Consider the following 19559-nt stretch of genomic DNA (forward strand, 5'->3'; position numbering starts at 1 on the left):
CAAATACATATAAATATTTATTATTAATAATAAATTTATAGTTAGAACAAAAAATTAAAGATATTTTATAAATTTTCTCAAAATTTTGATTCTATAAAATTGTCAAAAAACTAATTTAAAATGAAGTTAACTCTTCCGATTTTGTTTATAGTTTCTAATCAAAATTTTAGCCAATCTTTTAATTGTTAACTTTTTTGTTGTTGTTTATGCTGCAAACTAACAATATAACTGATGAACATGTGAACGTACGTAATGTAATAAGACGGTGACAAAGTCATGTATTTTTTTTTTTATAAATTGTACTTTTCTTCTGTTCATGAACACAAGTTATGGGAATCAAGTACATTGTTTTGTTAAACTTCCTAATGACTTGTTACCAATTATATTAGTTAATACTGGTTTGTTCAACAACAATAAATATTAGAAAGAAAATTTCAGATTAGATTAGTCAAAATTTGAATAAAAAAGTAAAAGTATTATTTTTTCAGACATGGAATAGTCTTGTAATATTATTATTTGCTAACGAAATAGCAGAGTGCTTGATTTTTTCATAGCAGAGTTCTAAACAGAGGAAGAGTGTGTAATGCTGCTAAGAAAAACCTCATTGCTATGAAGTTGGGAAGTGTGTATTTGGATTGGTTCAAGTCATTATTTAGAATCAATCACGGTCCAAGTGGTATCAGCTATTTTAATTATATTAACCAATTTCAAACCCTTTTTTTATGTCAGTGCATAAAATTCTAGAAATCTTTGAAATAGGTTTTGTTAAAAGGTGTGCCCTTTGACAAACCTTCCCTTGCAGTTCAGAAAATGACTCATTCTGCAGCTACAAATGCCACATAACAAATAATTTTTTTCAAAGATTACAACATAATTGGCTTTACATAAAGCACTACTTAAAAGGGTCAATAGGAAGATATATTGAATCTTCACAACAGCTAGCTAAGAGTTTAGACAAATTGGTTAAATTAGAATAAATAAGAATAATGTTAACCACCAGATTCCTCAGATGTTCTGCACCATAATATCTTGGTTGTAACATTGGCATGTTCTTCGATGAAAACTTATATAACTTTATACAATGTTTTGATATCGTTATCTAATCATAATCAAAGTTTTACCTCGATAATATAAACTTTGATTAGACAGGTTCACGAGGTAAAACTCTAGTTTTGATTAAAGAACAATATTGAGAACACTTAAAAAATTGTATCTAAATTTGGCTTCATTTAAAATTGCAATTGTGGATACTCTTTGAGTTCATCACTACTACAGCTGCAATTTCAGTCAAATATACCCACAATTTTGTTAATCACATGGAAACTACAATTGTGACTCTAGCTTCAATTCAAAATCATGGACATTCCATTAAAGGGTCTGGGGTGAAAAGACAGAGCAAAGCTCAACAGAGCCATAATCAAGAAGCTCCTCAATCATCTGCTCTATGTGATCTTCCTCAAGAGGCTTGAACTGCAGGGGAACACTTTCAAGAGCTCTGACCATTTTAACACCCCTGTTGGCCTCTGAGTCTTGACCCTCCTCTGCTCTCTTGTGTGGCAACACTTGATGAGTTTGGTCACTCTTCACACTGAAGCTGCTTGGTGGGGATGTGGAAGTGGCATTGGGCACTGAAGGTGTTCTCTGAGACTCAGATGATGCCAAAGCCTGTCTTGTCATTTGCAAAGAAGCCATGTAGCACCTGTGCAGTTTGGCAGTCAAAGTTGCTGAGAGAAGCTTTGAACTAGAAGATGATGTGTGAGAGACATTGGGGTTGAAAGGGAAGTTTGTCCTTGCCCTGGCACCACACATTAGCCTAGCTGCTTCATCATAGGCTCTAGCTGCATCTTCAGCTGTTTCAAATGTACCAAGCCATATCCTGGTCTTCCTGCACAAGCCAAATCAATCATTTTTATAGGTTTCATTCATTTAAACAACACCAAAACAAAACCCTTTTTCCATCTCATACCTCTTACTCATTCACTTCAGTTAAAAATCAATTTTCAACATTACACATTTGGTTTCATTCATCTAAACAACAACAACAAGACAACCTGGTTAACATCACCACTTTCATGAATCACATGACCTTACAATACTATTCTTTCCAACAATAAAACTGTTGACACTAATCATACCCTTTTAGTGGCATGTCAAAAGGTTTGTAAGACTATGAAAATGTGACTGGTATATAATTGGTTGAGCACAGCATTTTGCATACATGTAGTAACATTTTTTTCTGGCAACTTGCATGGGAAAATGGTGGAAACTTACAATATGGGGTGGCGAATTTCGGAGACCCAAGAGCCCCAATGCCTTTGTCGGACACCTCGGTAACGCTGTTGTGGTCTGGCCATGTTGGGGAAAGAAAAATGGATTCTTGTTCTTTTTCAGAAAGTGTTTTGTGGAAAATGTTAACTGAAGGAGAAATGGGAGAGAAGGGGTGTTTTTGTAGAGAGGGGAAGTGTTTTCTCTACTCAACAATCTGGCCCCAGTTAAGAACATGGCCCCCACAGGGATTTCTTATTCTTTCCCTATCACCTGTAACTTGGCTATCTTTTGCAATTTGCAAGCCATGATTACGGCATAACTATTTCATTTCAATACACAATTCTTCTTCTGTCTCACTATATCTTACTTACTCTTGTTTTTTAGTCATCAACACAACACATATCTATTATGCACATACCATCTACCTTTCTTTTTGTTAATCACTGCTTAAGGATAAAATATACAATCATAAATTGTCCTCATGTGAGTGTAGGGAAAAAATTGTGGAGGATAATGACGGTTGTGTAGTTTAGTTTCTGGTGAGGTAAAATACAACAATATTATTATAAAGTGAACTTTAAATCTAACTCAACAGCATAAAAATGGTTCATAGGTGACGTTTGCACTCACTTATATGAAATCTCCAACACATCCCTCATGTCGAGAGTGATAACTCATGCGTGAGACAACATATTATGAGTGGTTTGATAACTGTTCGATAGCGGATCATATGATAGGTCCAACAAACACTCGTTAGGATAGACTTTAAATGACTCTGATACCATATTATAAAGTGAAGTTTAAACTCAACTCAACCCCATAAAACCGATTTATAGAATGAGATTTGCATCTATTTATATACAATAAAATATTCTCATATCTATTTGACGTGCTTAAAAAAAAAAGAAAAAAAAAGCACTTTAATTTGAGCTTATGCATTATACCTTGGACTGGTCCATTTGGAGACCAAGATAACGATCATACGTTGCAAATTGTTGGAGTGATCCGTAGTAACACATGTGCTATAGATATGAATAATGTCTTTTACCATTGCATTTCATGGATTCACATGTGATCACTTATCAAAATGTTTATTTTATGATTGGTCAATCCCACCCAAGTTGGAACACTCTTGGGTTAAAATCAAAGATTCTTTGACCATCATAATTACCCTAACATGTCAAATTGTTTAATCAAGTTTTTGTCCCTATTGTCCCTTCAAAACCCCATCACAACAACACAACCCTTTCCTCTATTCTTTATTAGGGTGGGGATGGGGGCATATGATGATGTGAGCTAGTTATGGAGATAAGAGTATGGGTATGTTATGGAAGAAGTTGGAAAATAATTATTTACAAACAATTTTTGTATTGATAGATTTGTTGAGCAACATAGAAATTAATCAGTGAGCATAATATGGTTTAAAAGGAAATAAATAAATGCTTATAGGATGTGAGTTCACAAGTAGGTTAGGAATTTGGTTGGTATTTTGTGGTCCATTTGCTACTTGTAGCCACTGTTCACCCACGTGCCCAGATACTTCATTCAAATAATTTTCAACACATTTAAAATAAAATTTTAAAATTATTTAAATAAAAAAAGTCCAAGGTTAATTAAAAAACAATAAAAATTTCAACCATCTATTTATTTATTTCCTATATCCATAAACCTCAAAAAAATAATTGTGGACTACCATTCTATGTAGCACAAATACGGATACAGACATTGACATGATACAGATACGAACACGAAGATACGTATAATTTCTAAACTGTCGGACACAGGGACACTGATCTATATATTATATAATTTTGAATTATATAAATTGAAAATAAATATTTATGTGCAAAAGAATTTGTTCTTTATTTTTATAATCATAATAAAAATTTATACAATAAATTTGAGTTTTTAAAAAATTATTATTTTTATACCTTTTTAAAATTGTGTTAAAATCGTGTTAGAATTTTCAAAAATTCAACAAATATTTATTGAATTGAACACTTCACCAATAAGTGTCTTACGAGTATCGACACCTATACGTATGTCCGACACGGATACGCCCATTTAAAAAAAGTGTCCGAGCCTCATAGACCATTACTCATTTTTCTTATCCCAACACAATTTCTCCAATTACATTTAATTTATTTAGGTGATTAATTGAATAGAAAGGTTAATTTTTTTTTGTCACTGTCACCCATCAGGGTCATGTGCTGAACTTAACAACCACCTTAGAATTCTTGTTTTTTGAATAAAACAACATGGGGGTCCATTATGCATGCTCATCACTGCAGGGAAAGAAGCTAAAGACAATAAAATGCTGCTTAATCATCTACCATTTTTTTATTTATTACTATAACATTATGCTAACCCTAGTATTTATTTCCCGTTGGAAAATAACAATTTAACATTATTCACTAATAATAATAGTGAAATAACTTTTTCGTATCTTCGAATTACTGAAATTGGTATGCACTTTTAAAGAATTTTACTTTTTGATATCAAATAATTTAGAAATATTTCAACGGTATCATTACTCACACATATATTATAATTTAATTATATCTCTATTTTTTTTCATACTGACTTAATATCTCAAATATGAAAAAAATATATTATGATTTGTATGGTTGATTGGATGAAAATGAGTGAGTAATAATAATAATATATATTTATTGATTTAAAATATTTAATATAAAAAATTATTAAATAATAATTATTTTTAGTAATTATTTTTTATTATTATTATGTTGATTAAGTTAAATATTGTTTTATAAAAAAAATTATTGGTATATAAAGTATTTTTTATTATTAATAAAAAAATTATAAACTAATTTCTAAATTAATAATTAAAGTTAATTATTAAAATTATGATGATTATTAATTTAAAAATTAATTTAATTTTTTTTATTAATAATAGAAACTATTTTAAATACTAATAATTTTTAAATTAGTTGTTATTTAATAATTTTATATAATAATTAGAAATGAAAAAAGAAAATTAGAAGAAGTAATTTTAAAAAGAACTTGGTTTGTGTTGGTTTACCAGCTACACCAACTAGTATACTATTTTTTAGTGTTTGAGTGAAGTTTTTGTTTTTGTTTCTTTTGGAGGTTTGAGAATTAGCAGGGAATAGTAACAAGGAAAAGTTAAAAAAAGAGAAGAAAAGGAGGAGACAAGAGAACAAGAAGCATGTCATGGATTCAAACACTTATTTCAATCTATCTTTCTCTCTCTCTTTCCTTTTTTAATATTTGCTTTTGTCTTCCACCTAAGATCAAATTAACTTATATGCATTAAATTAATGTACAAAATTTATGAGATTAACAAAAAATACCACTTAATTAGCTCTAACCCTTATATATGTGTATATAAATACGCGTGAAGTGGGTCCATAATCTATATAGCATGGGCATGGATTGTTCAAAACAAAAATTCTATTTCACTCTCTCCATGGCTGTTTATGCAATAAAACCAATTAAGAAACTTGTTTCAATGCTTTTGTCCCCTTTCATGTCTTCTTAATTCAAAATTAACCATTCACCAAACTAATCAAAATTAAATGAATTAAAGTGTTAATCCCTCCTACAATGACGACAATTTTAGTTTTACAAACAAATTTTAATCTAACTATGTTTTCACTTTTCAATGAGGCCTTATTTCTTATTTTAATTTTTTTCTTAAATTAATTAACCTTTTCCCATAATCAAAGTAGTATATTTATTAAAAAAGCATGACTGTAAATATTTATTGTTATTCTTAATATATCACTACAAGAAAATTATGAAATAGAAACCAATTTTTAGATAAAAAAATAATTAGTTGTTATAGTGACTAAATTAAAGACCATTTTAGAGATTTTTTGTTTGTTTCTAAATTAGTTTTTATTATTGTTAAATGATTTCTAAATTGGTAGCTAATTAGATACTAATTTAGAAATCATTTAACAATAATAAAATCTAATTTAGTTATTATATCAACTAATTATTTTTTGTTTCTAAATTGGTTTATATTTCATGTTTTTCTTGTAGAGTATATATATATATATATATAATAAATTTTTAAATTATAATAATTATGAAATTCTTAAGGACTCAACTAATTCAAAATTTATAATCAAACCAATTATTTTTTTATAGGTTTTTAGTCTAATTAAATCTATCTAAAAACCAACAAATTATGATTTATGATTTATGATTAAATCGACAACGTGAAATTTTCCATTATTATGGTATTATAAAATGATTACGTATTTTTTTAATTATTTAATTGATGTGAGTAAATTACAACAAAATATGTTATTTATATCCTTTAATTACATGTTTATATATGCTTTTTTTTTGGGTAAAAAATGTAATTATTTTCTTAAATTAGATTTTTTTATAAAAAAACTTGACTGGTTTAAATTGAATGAACCTATTTTTTTTAATCGATTCCAATCTTATATGTGTAAAAAGCTATTATTATTTGATTTTGTATCATGTTGAAGATCTCCATATGGTGGAGTCTCTATTATCTTCACATGCCTCACGAAAACTTGTCCACACGTAACATCCATTGAATTCAAACTAGGAACAAAGGTCAGAGAAATATAACATGGGACTTTCTATCAAGTTAGTGACAAATTAAGGTCTTTTTCTTCTTCTTTTGTTTGGGTCCTAACCCTATTAATACACACACATGACACATGCATGCATCGACAAAATATACATATTCTCCTGCTTTCTTTTCTCTAATTTCTTTTCATTTTCTTTCCTTATTATTCAATGGATGTGATCACTATTATGATACTATCATTTCCTATTATATTTTTCACATTTAGACCTTTCAAAGTGAATCTAATTACTTAATCCAATTTTTTTTCACCATAAGTTGTCTCACTTTTGACAAGCAAAAAAGACTTTATCCACCATCTCTTCATCCATTAAATTGCTTGTTTCACCTAAAAAAGAAACTAAAATTAAAACATTATTTTATTTTGTTGACAAAATATTAAAGTAAATTGCATTTAATTTAAAGTTTCAAAATAATGCTATCATATTTGTAATATAGTACATTCAATATATTTTTTTTATGTATTAGTAAGATATTTATTTTTATGTGAATTCCAACCCCACCTAGTTAGCTTGACTTACCATAAATAAGCAATCCACTTTACTTATAATTGTGGTGAGTTTATTTTTATTAACCTAACACGGCTCAAATGTGTGGTTAGCAAGTTTGATTTGCAAGCTCTCAATATTAATATTGGGTTTATAATGTTTTGTTTGGATATAAGTTAAAAAAGAGAAGAGTTTGTCTAATTCCTTCTCACTATATACAAAGAAAACTCATGTATTATTTTTGATAATTTGAATTAAATAAAAATACATCCGAGTTTTTATCTTGAATGTGTTATATTTTGATTAATGAGTTATTTATTTGTAGTTTATCTTAAAGTGATGTTTCTTTCCAAGAAACCAATGTTGGTGAGAAAATATATGATACCTTACAATAGTTTGTGGGCATTTTTATTATGCAAGAAGTCAATTCATTTGTTAGTTTCATTAGGTTACTTCTATATTAGTTGTATTTAACAAAATTAGAAATTATTTTATAAATTAAAAAAATTATTGGTTTCTAAAGTAATTTTTATTATTAATAAAAAAATTACAAAATAGTTTCTACATTGGTATCTAACTATTAACTACCAAGATTTTAACTATTTATTATTTTATATTTTAAATTAATCTTTTAGAGACTAATCTAAAATCTAAAATATTAGTAACTAAGACACTAGTAGCTAATTTAGATATCAATTTAGAAATCATTTTATAAATTTTTCTTAATGATAGAAATTATCAATAATTTTTTAATATTTAAAATGATATCTAATTTAGTTAATATAATGACTAATTTTTTATTTATTTCTAAATTTAGTTGTTATTTAATGATTTTCTTGATAACTTTTATTGTTAATAAAAAAGAATATTATAAAGTTTATTAACATGTATGTTTAGAGACTATCAAACTCTTTACTTTAGCCTCCACTCTCTTACAAATTAAACCCTAAAAACTCCTTCATGTTAGAAATGTTCAATCACACTTTAATCATCACTTCTCACAACTATTTGAAATAAAGTTGTTTGACTTCGGAGAGGAAAATTAATCCATATTTTTACAAAGAGAATACATTTGATGAAATAATTTTTTAGATAGATTCCAAAAAAATAGGTTTCAATTTAACCAAACTAACCCATTATTATAACAAATAAATTCACATTGAACTATAAGTTAAGCATGAATCACATGTTTTACAAAATTAAATTATAATTGTTGTTTCTCTGAAAGAAATACACTTTTCATATTTAAATATATAGTTACATTTAGAAATAGAATAATTAATAAATTTGAGGGCCATTAAACAAAATACATGAAAGCATGGTGAGATAAATACTACACATGTTTCCAGAAAAGTCATTTTCTATGAGCAGGAGCATGTGAAAGGACTGCTCCCAACCTTGTCTGGCCAGTCAATTTTTGAATTTTAGGCTATCTAATTAATACTATTGACAACCCAAAGAAGGTTCTTGCAACCCTAACCTCAAAAAAAGATAAATACAATGCAACTATAACATGTGCTTGTTTCTGTTCTCATTAATTTGTAATAGATTCTACCTTTAAATAAAGTTCTTGCTTTAATATATTGAACAAAAAAAAGGCAATTAAAGGGAAAGATTTCACTAAAAGAAAATCTATATATTAGTTTCTTCAAACTTCTCTAAGTTAGTTTGTTATCAATGGGTAAAGAAAAAAGGAAATGATGATATATGGAGATGATGTAGTGATAATTTATAACTTATGGAATCACATTAACAATATCATTTCTAGAGATAATATGACAGATGCAGAGGAAATATTTTACAGTGGCATAAATGAAGACTTGGATGTGGATTAAACATAAATACTTAAATATATCTTTCACTACAAGAAATTTGTTATTTACATACGGATCCGTATGTAGAGTGAGCATTACATACGAATTTGGATCTGTATGTAAAGTGAGCATTGCATACGAATTTTTGCATATGAATTCATATCTGTATGTAAGGTGAGCATTACATTCGGATTTTTACATACGAATCCAAATCCGTATAAAAAAGTAAGCATTATATATGGATTTTTACATACGAATCCAGATCCACATGTAAAGTAAGTGGTACATACCGATTTTTACATACGAATCCAAATGCATATTTAAAGTGAGCATTACATACGAATTGAAGAAACTACATATTTAAAGTGAGCATTACATACGAATCCAAATGCATTTTATGTGTGGCAGTAGCGCTGAAAATTGAAGAAACTACAATCATCTCTTCGTCTCTCATCTTCTTCACATTATTCCTCCTTTTCATCCTCAACCAGCGTCAAATTTCTCTTCTCCGTAAGTTTTATTCTCCTTTCTCCTTCCTCTTTATCATTCATCATCAACATTTTTAAATAAAATTGAGTAACTGAACACGAGAAGAGGCATGAGAACGGGCTCGAGATGGCATGAAGACCACGGTTCATCACAGGACTTCACAACGTTCTTTTTTTTCTAATTTCCCAAACGATTATGGAGAAGTAGACATGTTTAAGGTTTTCCAGAGATGGGTCAGGGTAAAAGAAGTCTTTATTGCTCGAAGACCTAACAGATGGGGGAGAAGGTTTGGCTTCGTGAGATTCTTTGCAGTGAGAAATGTGAGGCGTCTGGAGAACGAGCTAGACCAAATCTATGTTGGAAATAGGAAGCTCTTTGTGAATGTACCGAAGTACCGTAGGAATAAGCTGGAACCTAAAAATTATGAGAGGAAGGATCTGAGGAACCACGCGTCGGGGAGTAAGAAGGAGAACAGGGAGGCGAAGCAGAAGGACCAACGGTCACATGGGAAGAAGAATATGAAGGAAGTATGGGTGGAGAAGAAAAGACAAAAATCATACGCTGAAGTTGTTAAAGGGGTTGTTAAGGAGAGGTGGAGAGGAGCAGCAGACAGAGTGCAACAGCATGCCCTGCCCTGGATGAAAAGAAGTATCGTTGGACAGCTCAAGGAAGGTATCTGGTTTGATCAGCTGGGAGAGGAGTTAGTGTAAGGGGGTATGAATATGGTACGTGCGAGGTACATGGGGGATAACTTAGAATTATTAACCCCAAAGGAAGGGGTGGCTATGAAAGCTCTGATCCTGCACAATAAAGATTAGTTCGATAGCGTCTTTGTCAGCACTCAACCATGGACGGAAACCATTGTAGCGGATCACAAAGTTGTTTGGACCAGGTGTTATGGTCTACCTATCTCCTTGTGGAACAAAGACTGCTTCGAAAAGGTGGTGGGGGAGGAGGCATCACTGGTGTCAATTGATATGGCTACGTTATCGTGGGAAAACCTAGAATTCGCAAGATTACAGATACGCATTCTCCAGAGCCACAGCTGCACATGGATGAAGAATATGAGGTTTAACGACTGCAAGTACAACATTGTCATGGAGGAGGAGCCCCCAACTGGGTATGGTGACATCTGTAAGTGTAACCTCTATGACTCGTCTGATAGCATTTCGTCATCAGAAACTTATGTTGAAGATTCTATGCTATCGGTCAAGAGCTGTGAGGAGGAACTTAGGCAATGGGGAGGAGAGTGTTCCCGGTCAAAAGGAGTGGAGGACGATGGCCAGCCAGAGGCAGGTGGTAAAGTGGGAGCACATACGACAAATTCGTTTTTTAAGGTAACACATATAGGTAGCAGGGATAGCCAGGGGAAAAGTTATCCTCCTATCACGGAAGAGGACTGCATGGGTTAGACGGCTGTAGCAGACTTTGATTTAGGGGTACTCTCTGTCAATGCCTACGCTCACGCCTGCAAAAGCAGCCATGACTTTGCTGACCTGGCCAAATTCGTGGTGGAAATTGAATCCAATTTGGACGTTACGTTTAACCGTTATGGGCTGAGCCAAGAAGAGATAAGGGAGGCCCAACTTGGCAAGGAGCGGGACCCCAATCCAAGCCACGTGCAGGTTGATGCAGGTGCGTGTGGCTCAGGGCCTTTGACGGAGCCCACCTTATGCGCGGAAGGCAGCACTCATTCCACGAGTGGATCGCAGGGGGCGCGATTGGAAGAAAGCGAACAAAAGGAAGAATGTAATGCCTCCCCTGAAGCGATCTATAAGATGAATCCACCGGTGGAGAGCAACTTGGCGACAAAGAAGAGGGAGGACCTCACAAAGGGAGACGACGCAGCGGCCCAAAGGCCTAGTGTAAGCGGTGACGCTGAAGGGGGTACCACCATAGACTCTGAAGTGACGCACACCCAAGAGCTGACTCCATCCTCACCCCGTCAGCGAAAGGAGAAGGGGCTCATTGAATTGGGGGATTCGTTCTCGATGCCTAGACGGTCTGAGAGAATCAGTAAGAGACAAGTCCTCTCTGGACCCATCTCGCATGCTAGAGGAGGTATGAACTCACCCTCAATTTCGGATGGGGATATAAATAACTACAATCTACGAATATGTGATTAAGGCAATGGCGTGGATCAGATCATAGCTAGAGAGGGAGTGAAATTTGTTTGTCTACAGGAAACTAAGATTACTCAGATTTCGGATACAAGATGTTTCGCCTTATGGGGGAATAATAAAGTAGGTTGGGTACACTATGAAGGTGGAAATGGTGGAGGTAGCCTACTCTCTATGTGGAATACAGACGCCTTCATTTCTGGAAGTCATGAAGTGGGAAAAGGGTACATAGCCGTGTTTGGGCAGAACGTTAAATCTAAGAGAGAAGAAGACACTGTGGGGAGGGCTAACTCGTATAAAAATGTCCACCCAAATTCAGAACTGGTGTTTCTCTGGCGACTTTAATGCCGTGAGAAGCCAAAGTGAAAGGAAAGGAGTGAGGGCAAGGGACAACCAGTCAAGCGAAATAGTAGACTTCAACTACTTCATTGATGCAAACCTACTGATCGAGCTCCCTTTTATTGGCAAGAAATTCACTTGGTTAAACTCTACAGGTTCGTCGAAGAGCAGACTAGACAGGGTGCTTGTATCAGAAGATTGGTTGCAAGTATGACCTATGTCTAAACAATATGTGCAAAGTAGGGAAGTCTCAGACCACTCTGCATTGGTAGTAAAGTCTGTGGAAAAGGACAGGGGGCCTAAACCTTTTAGAACTGTGGATGCTTGGCTGTCAGAGAAAGGGTTTATGGAGATGGTGAAGGACAGATGGTACTCATATTTAGTTCAGGGGAGTGGGTTCATGAAGGTCAAAGAAAAATTGAAATGCTTGAAGGGTGACTTAAAGGTATGGAACAAGGATGTATTTGGCAATATCGAGACTTGTAAGAGAAGGATCTTACAGGAAATTGATGTTTTGGACAGTCAAGACTGCAATGGTACCTTAGTAGACAACGAAAGGCTAAGAAGGGTCGAATTGGTCAGTAGGCTGAAGGAAACTAATCTCAAGCTTGAATCCCTGCTCCGCCAAAAGGCCAGAGTTAGCTGGTTCAAGAATGGGGACTCTTGTACAAAATTTTTCCATTCTTCGTTGACCTCTTGCTAATTGATTTTGAGTAGCTTTATCTAGATCAGAAGCAAATTGTGCAAAAGCTTCTAATTCTGCGAATTGTGCTAATTCCAATTTTAATTTACCAGCTACTTGTTTCATGGCTTGATTTGAAGCGACCAAAGACTTGGGTTGACGTGGTAGAGTTCAAGTCTTTATCTACTCGCGACAACCTGTGTCTGCTAGAAAGGTTTTCTGAGGAGGAAATAAGGGATGCGGTGTGGCAATGTGAAGGCTCAAAAAGCCCAAGACCCGACGGTTTCAATTTTAATTTTATTAAAAAGAGCTGGGATTTTCTGAAGGAGGATGTTATGGTAGTGATGAATCTTTTTCATGAAACAGGCTGCATACCGAAGGGGTGTAATGCGTCTTTCATTGCATTAGTGCCCAAAGTAAGAAACCCTGTCCACCTTGACCAATACAGACCCATATCTTTAGTAGGTGCTATGTACAAGATTATTTCCAAGGTGTTGGCTGGAAGGATCAAGAAGGTTCTCTCTACGGTTATTGACGACTGCCAATCGACTTTCTTGAAGGATAGAGGAATCCTAGACAGCGTACTTATGGCTAATGAAGTTGTGGAGGATCTTAGAAAGGGCGGAAGAAGTGGGTTAAGCCTGAAGGTGGATTTTGAAAAGGCCTACGATTCGGTTCGATGGGAGTTCCTCTATGACATGCTACATAAGATGGGTTTCCACAATAAGTGGATAAGATGGATCCGAGGGTGTATGGAAAGTGCTACTGTGTCTGTACTTGTCAATGGAAGTCCAACGGAAGAATTCAAACCTAAAAGGGGGCTGAGGCAGGGAGATCCGCTTGCCTCATTTCTCTTTCTAGTAGTAGCTGAAGGACTAACTGGGCTAGTGAGGCAAGCAGTAAAGGCTAATCTTCTGTCGGGTCTTAAGATTAGTAGGAATGAGCTCCAGCTATGCATCCTCCAGTTCGCTGATGACACCTTGTTTGTATGTGAGGACTCTTTCAGGAACGTGGTAACACTAAAGGCTATCCTTATGGGCTTCGAGGTAGCATCCGGACTGAAGATCAACTTTCATAAATAAAAGTTAGCAGGAATTAATGTCCATAGAGATAATCTACTTTGCTACACGAAGACCTTGAACTGTACCCAGATGGAAGTACCTTTTAAATATCTGGGCCTTGAAGTGGGTGGCAACCCAAGGAAGAAGAAGTTCTGGGAGCCAGTTCTTAACAAGCTGAAAGCTAGGCTCAGTGTGTGGAAAGGGAGGTTCCTATCCATGGCCGGGAGAATATGTGTTATAAAATCTGTACTCACTGTAGTACCTTTGTACTACCTTTCTCTGTTCAGAGCACCGAACTCAGTTTGTATGAGTATCACTAGTCTCCAAAGGAGGTTTCTGTGGGGGTGGGGGAAGGAGAAGAAGCCGATCTCATGGGTAAGCTGGGAGAACTTGTGTAAATCAAAGGAGGAGGGAGGGCTGGGACTTACAGACATCCGAAAGTTTAATTTCGCCCTATTGGCTAAGTGGAGATGGCGATGGCTCTCAGACGAAAGAGGGAGATGGAAGGAGCTGTTGGAGTCAAAGTATGGAATAGAAGACGAGCCAGTGCAAACACCTTTAAAAAGGTGATCATGGTGGTGGAGGGACCTCCATAGAGTGTGCAGAGAGGGAGGAGGAGATGAATGGTTCCAAGCAGGAATGAGATGGAAGTTAGGTCGGGGTAACAAAGCACGTTTTTTGGGAGGATGTGTGGGTAGGGAACACTAACCTCAAAACGTTGTTCCCCAGACTTTATTCGTTATCGTATAATCAGGGGCAAAGGGTGGAAGAGGTGGGTGTGTGGGAAGGGTTAGTTTGGTGATGGACCCTAAGTTGGAGGCGTGACAAATTTCAATGGGAATTGGAGTTGGAAACAGAGCTTACAACTCACATATCCAAGGCCATTGTTAATAGGGAGCAGCCAGATTTACGGGTATGGGGAAATGAAGAAAATGGGTGCTTCACTGTGAAATCAGCATATTTGAGCCTAGCTAAGAGTGATAGAGGGCCTCAAAACGAAGTGTTTAAAGCTTCTCTGGAAGGCAAAGGCCTTTCCCAACGTCATAACCACAGCATGGAGAGCTCTATTGGATAAACTACCAACTAGAGAGTGCTTGAGTAGGAGAGGGGTGGTGATGGAGTCTACCATGTGTGCGTTATGCCATGACAAGATCGAATCGAGCCAACATCGGTTCATGGAGTGCGGGTTGGCTCTGCGGGTATAGGGCCTGTGTCATAGGTGGATTGGTACTTTGTCTGTTGAAAATAATGTCCTAAAGTGCCACTTTGAGAGCTTCCTGCTCACACAGGCCAGCAACAAACAAAACATGGTGTGGAAAGGTATTTGGGCAGCTATAGTAAGGTGCATCTGGGAGCACAGAAACTCGGTGGTGTTCAAGCAAAGAGTTGTAGACGCAGAAGAGGTGTTTCAAAAAGCTCAACTCAAATCTTGGCTATGGATGAAGCATAAGGTACAAAGGTTTGATTACTCATTCGTGGACTGATCTTAAACCCAATGCCTTGTATAAAGAGTTACAAATAAAAGGGGGCCAAGAACGATACTTCTTCCTAAGCTGGCTCTGTACTGCAGTATAACAATTATTCCCTTGAGGAGATAATACCAGTGCTCCTATGAGGGGTCCAGGGAGGAGGGATGGCTGAATTATAGTAGGGGGACAAAATGGTGTGTTATGCCTTTTGTACTTGGCAACCTTGGCCAAATGCCTCTGTCAGTGCCTGGCGGATACAGATACAATGCCAACAAGCATTGGATGGTAAGCATAACTGGTCATTGTGGATGCTATGAGGGGTGATATGGGACTGCTAACGTGGATGAGGTATGGACTGGGCTGCTGGTGACCGTGGTTGTCGCCAGGTTGGCTGCTGCACGACCCAACGTTGGTCTGGTGATAAACTAATGCAGAGAGGATTGGGTAGGACATACTGGTTTTGCTGTGTTGTAGGTAAATAAAAGGGGAGTAGCTGAACAAAGGCATGTTGGGGATTATTTTCGCACTGGCTGTCATGGAATGCCTAGAGGATGGGGTGCTGTCAAAACGTGCTAAATCATGTACTACTCATCATCCACACATCTGGCATTGGTTTTCGGGTTGATGCTGGAACACATATGGATGACTGCTTGTTCTTGTGCCGCTCAAGAAGATGGTATAGCAGAACTGAATACAGGTTTGTGGCAGTATTCTGGTTTTGAGTAAAAGGTGAAGAGTTGGAAGCTGGCAGAGTAAAGGGTAGTACTATGGCAGGCAAATCACTGGATGCAGAATCTAGCTTGAAGGATGGTGTGCTTGCGACCATTCTGTCATGACGGTGCACCTATTAATTTACACTCTTAGTAGTCTAGATATACTCACTTTTTAATCCCACTTGCTTTGATTTGAGTTTTTTGGGGTAGCTGCTACTATGTTTATATAGTCCTGAATATCTTTTTGGGTGTGTTTTTGTAGTGTAACTCTCTTTATGGTGGTTCTGCTCCAACTATAAGGAGGACTACACATGTGACTGATGTAAACGGGTTGGGATACCCCTGAAGTATCCCTCTTAATTTAATTAATTCATTGTTGATAAAAAAAAACCATACAAATTTTTATATACATTCGTATAGTTCTTGATGGGAATTAAAAATAATGAACAAACTAAAATAAAAATGAAAATATAAAAAAAGTCATAGAAAATTGAAATAGTTTTAAGATTTATTGCGTTGTTAGAATTAAATTAAAAAAGTAATTTAAGTTTAATTATTATTTTTATTTAATTAAAGAAAAATATAATATTAAAATTATAAAAAATTAAAAAAATATATAAATATTAGTATCAATATATTATTTCATATTGATTGTCTTCATCTAAATCATATTAAAATTAAAATTAAAATTATTAATATTAATATTTTTATTAATATTAATTATATTATTAATATTATTAATATTATTAATATAATAACAAGGATAATGTGTTTCATATATTTATCATATAGTATGTTTTAGGGTAGACCACTTATACTTGGTCTTTCTATCTAGTATTTTGGAGTTTAATAGTCTAGTGTTTGAAGTTGGTAGAGGGTCTAGTGTGTGATGGGTAGACTGTCTAGTATGTGTTTCATATGTTGATCATATAATATGTTTTAGGGTAGACCGCTTATACTTGGTCTTTTTATCTAGTATTTTGGAGTTTGGTGGTTACAAGTTTTCTGTTTCTATCTTATATGAATGTACATATTATCCTTGTTATTCTTTGACAATGCGTTTTCTATATTTTAGTTACCTTTTGTTTTTCAATCAAGTTTAATACGGAGATTTGTTTCAAACTATTTTGCAACTAAATAAAGTTTCAAGATGTTATTCTTTGAATGTTAAATTACTCCATTATAATTAATAATTGGAACTTAATTTGTAGGTGTTATTTACAATATTGTGGCATATTTGTATCAAAGAAAGTTAATATTTTTAACTTTTTTTTTTAATTTTATCAAGTTCACTAGCTAGAGTGTGTTAACATATTGAAAACATCAATCTGACCCACTAAATTGTGGTGAGCTAGTCCATGACCCATACCCACTTTGTCAAGTTGGTCAAGTGAGTTAACAAACCAACCTCTTATAAAAAATTATTATATATATATTAAAATCACACATAATTATATGAGTATTTCTTAGGTTTTTAATTAACTAATTAATGTCTCTAACAAAATTAAAATAATTATTTGTTAAATTACTTCATTATAATTAATAGTTGAAATTTAATTTATAAGTGTTAATAATTTAAGTTATAACATTGTTACGTATTTCTATAAAAAAAAATTAATATTTTAACTTATTAGTAGGCTAATGAGCTAGAAGGTGTTGACGGTTGAAACACCAACCTGACCTGCCAAATTGTGACAAGTTGGCCTGCAACCTTAGACCCATTTTGTCATGTCTACTAAAATAAAAGTCAAATGTATCACAAATGAAATAAAAAATAAAATTCATAATGTTTCAATTTTTTATGAAAATAAGTACAAATAGTTGCTATGATGAATTTTTCAATATTTTGGTGACTCCAGTATGATTAGAAAATGTGGTGAACTTGTTAGGAATCTAAGTATGAGTTAAGTCTCATATTGAGTAGAAATAATAAAACATATAAGAAAAAAAAAACCGACAAACTCTTTCTCTTAAAGTTTTGAATTAAAAGAAAGTAATGTCATGATATTTTATAAGTTTTGTCATGATTCATTGGTGTTTAATCTCTTTAGTGTCATCTTCTCGCTCAAAACATATGAGTTACAATCGATTTTAACACATCATAGTATGAATGACAAAATGAGTCAACTTAACTTATTTTATCTTAACATACTCAACTTTAGGCCGACCTACTTAAAAACAAGATGTAATCAACTGATCCGTCATAATTAGAAAAACATTTACGTTCTTTAAATAATATAGACAAATGTTACTTTATGACAACTTTTAAAAAAAAAATTATCTCCTCTCATGGTAAAATATTATTGTCCCATCAATATGGATCAATTCGGTAGTTATGGATTGTAAGCATATCATGACTCAATAATATAATAATTGAAATCTTTTAAACTATTTTCTATTTTAATTTTTAATTTAAAAAAAAAATCCAAGAACCAGTTTATCTCATCACACCTTTAATCTACCAAGTTGACGGGTCAAAGAAGACAAAATATGTTGATGAACTAGAAATATCAAAGTATATTAAAGGAACATGGTATAATTTATATTGCTTTAATGGGTTGGAAAGTTAGAAATGTCAATCTATTCCACCAAATTGTTGCAAGATGAGAGCGTAAGCAATGTGCTTTGAGAAAACCCTTGAAATTTAGCTTTAAATAAAATTATAGGTTTGAATAATACAGATAGTAAAATATAATTAAGAAAATATCGTACGAGAAGTTCAAAATAAGATGCTTTTACCAATATTAAGTTATCGATCAACAAATAAATATTTGATAATTATTATAGAAAAAACAACAAAACTGTTCATGAAATTCAATGCTGAAATTTGAATACATATTCAATGTCCATTATGATTATATGTAACAATTTGACTGGCATTTAAAGTAGGCACAAAAGACGCGTACTAATTAAGGAAAACATTTATTTTTTGTATTTTTAATATAATTTTAATTGAGTTATATATTGTACCCTTCTAGTTTCTTATTTTCCCTCTTCTTATTAATTAAATTAAAAATTACAAAAAATTATGTTATTTTAAAATTAAAAAAAAATAGAGAAAAGTGAATAGATGTTTACTAAAAAGCGGACAATTAAAAAGGATTTTTTTTTTGTCATTTATACTTATCTTACATATATGTATTTATTGTGAAGTAAAAATGAGAAAAGTGAATTAAAAAAATATGATAAATATTTATTAAAGTAAAAAAAATAACTATGACATCTTTCTATTTCTAAAAAAAATAGTTTAAACACAAAGGAGTGGAAGAAGTAAGAAAATCTTATATATGTGAATTTGAACGTTAACTTGTAAAAAGTACATAACTTCTTTTTTAAGACTAAAACACCTTCACACTATTTTGAGGAAATGCTTTCAGCAAGTAATTTCCGCTTGATGTGGCATTTGAACAATTTTAATGGTTTTGTTTTCTATGACCAAATTTATTGAGAGCATTTCTACCGCAATAAACATTTTTTTTATCCGGATACATTATTTTTAAATTT

General features: G+C 33.4%; 1 protein-coding gene across 1 annotated transcript; it reads right to left on the reverse strand.

Moving 5' to 3' along the window:
* Positions 1 to 1189: 1189 nt before the first annotated feature.
* Positions 1190 to 2429, reverse strand: LOC137813284 (ethylene-responsive transcription factor ERF003). Its single transcript, XM_068615399.2, has 2 exons — positions 2272 to 2429; positions 1190 to 1885 (listed from the first exon to the last, which is right to left on the reverse strand). Exons 1-2 carry the CDS (start codon positions 2352 to 2354, stop codon positions 1369 to 1371), a joined length of 600 nt encoding a protein of 199 aa, XP_068471500.1. The 5' UTR covers positions 2355 to 2429; the 3' UTR covers positions 1190 to 1368.
* Positions 2430 to 19559: the final 17130 nt, after the last annotated feature.

This window comes from Phaseolus vulgaris, chromosome 1, assembly GCF_051622355.1.
Source record: "Phaseolus vulgaris cultivar YP4 chromosome 1, ASM5162235v1, whole genome shotgun sequence".
NCBI classification, from domain to species: Eukaryota; Viridiplantae; Streptophyta; class Magnoliopsida; order Fabales; family Fabaceae; genus Phaseolus; species Phaseolus vulgaris.

Bases quoted from the DNA above. Each gene is read 5' to 3' on its own strand.
- LOC137813284 (XM_068615399.2), bottom strand. From the start codon at position 2,354: ATGGCCAGACCACAACAGCGTTACCGAGGTGTCCGACAAAGGCATTGG. The intron at 1,886-2,271 runs GTAAGTTTCCAC...TGGCTTGTGCAG, and splicing joins GAAATTCGCCACCCCATATT to GAAGACCAGGATATGGCTTG.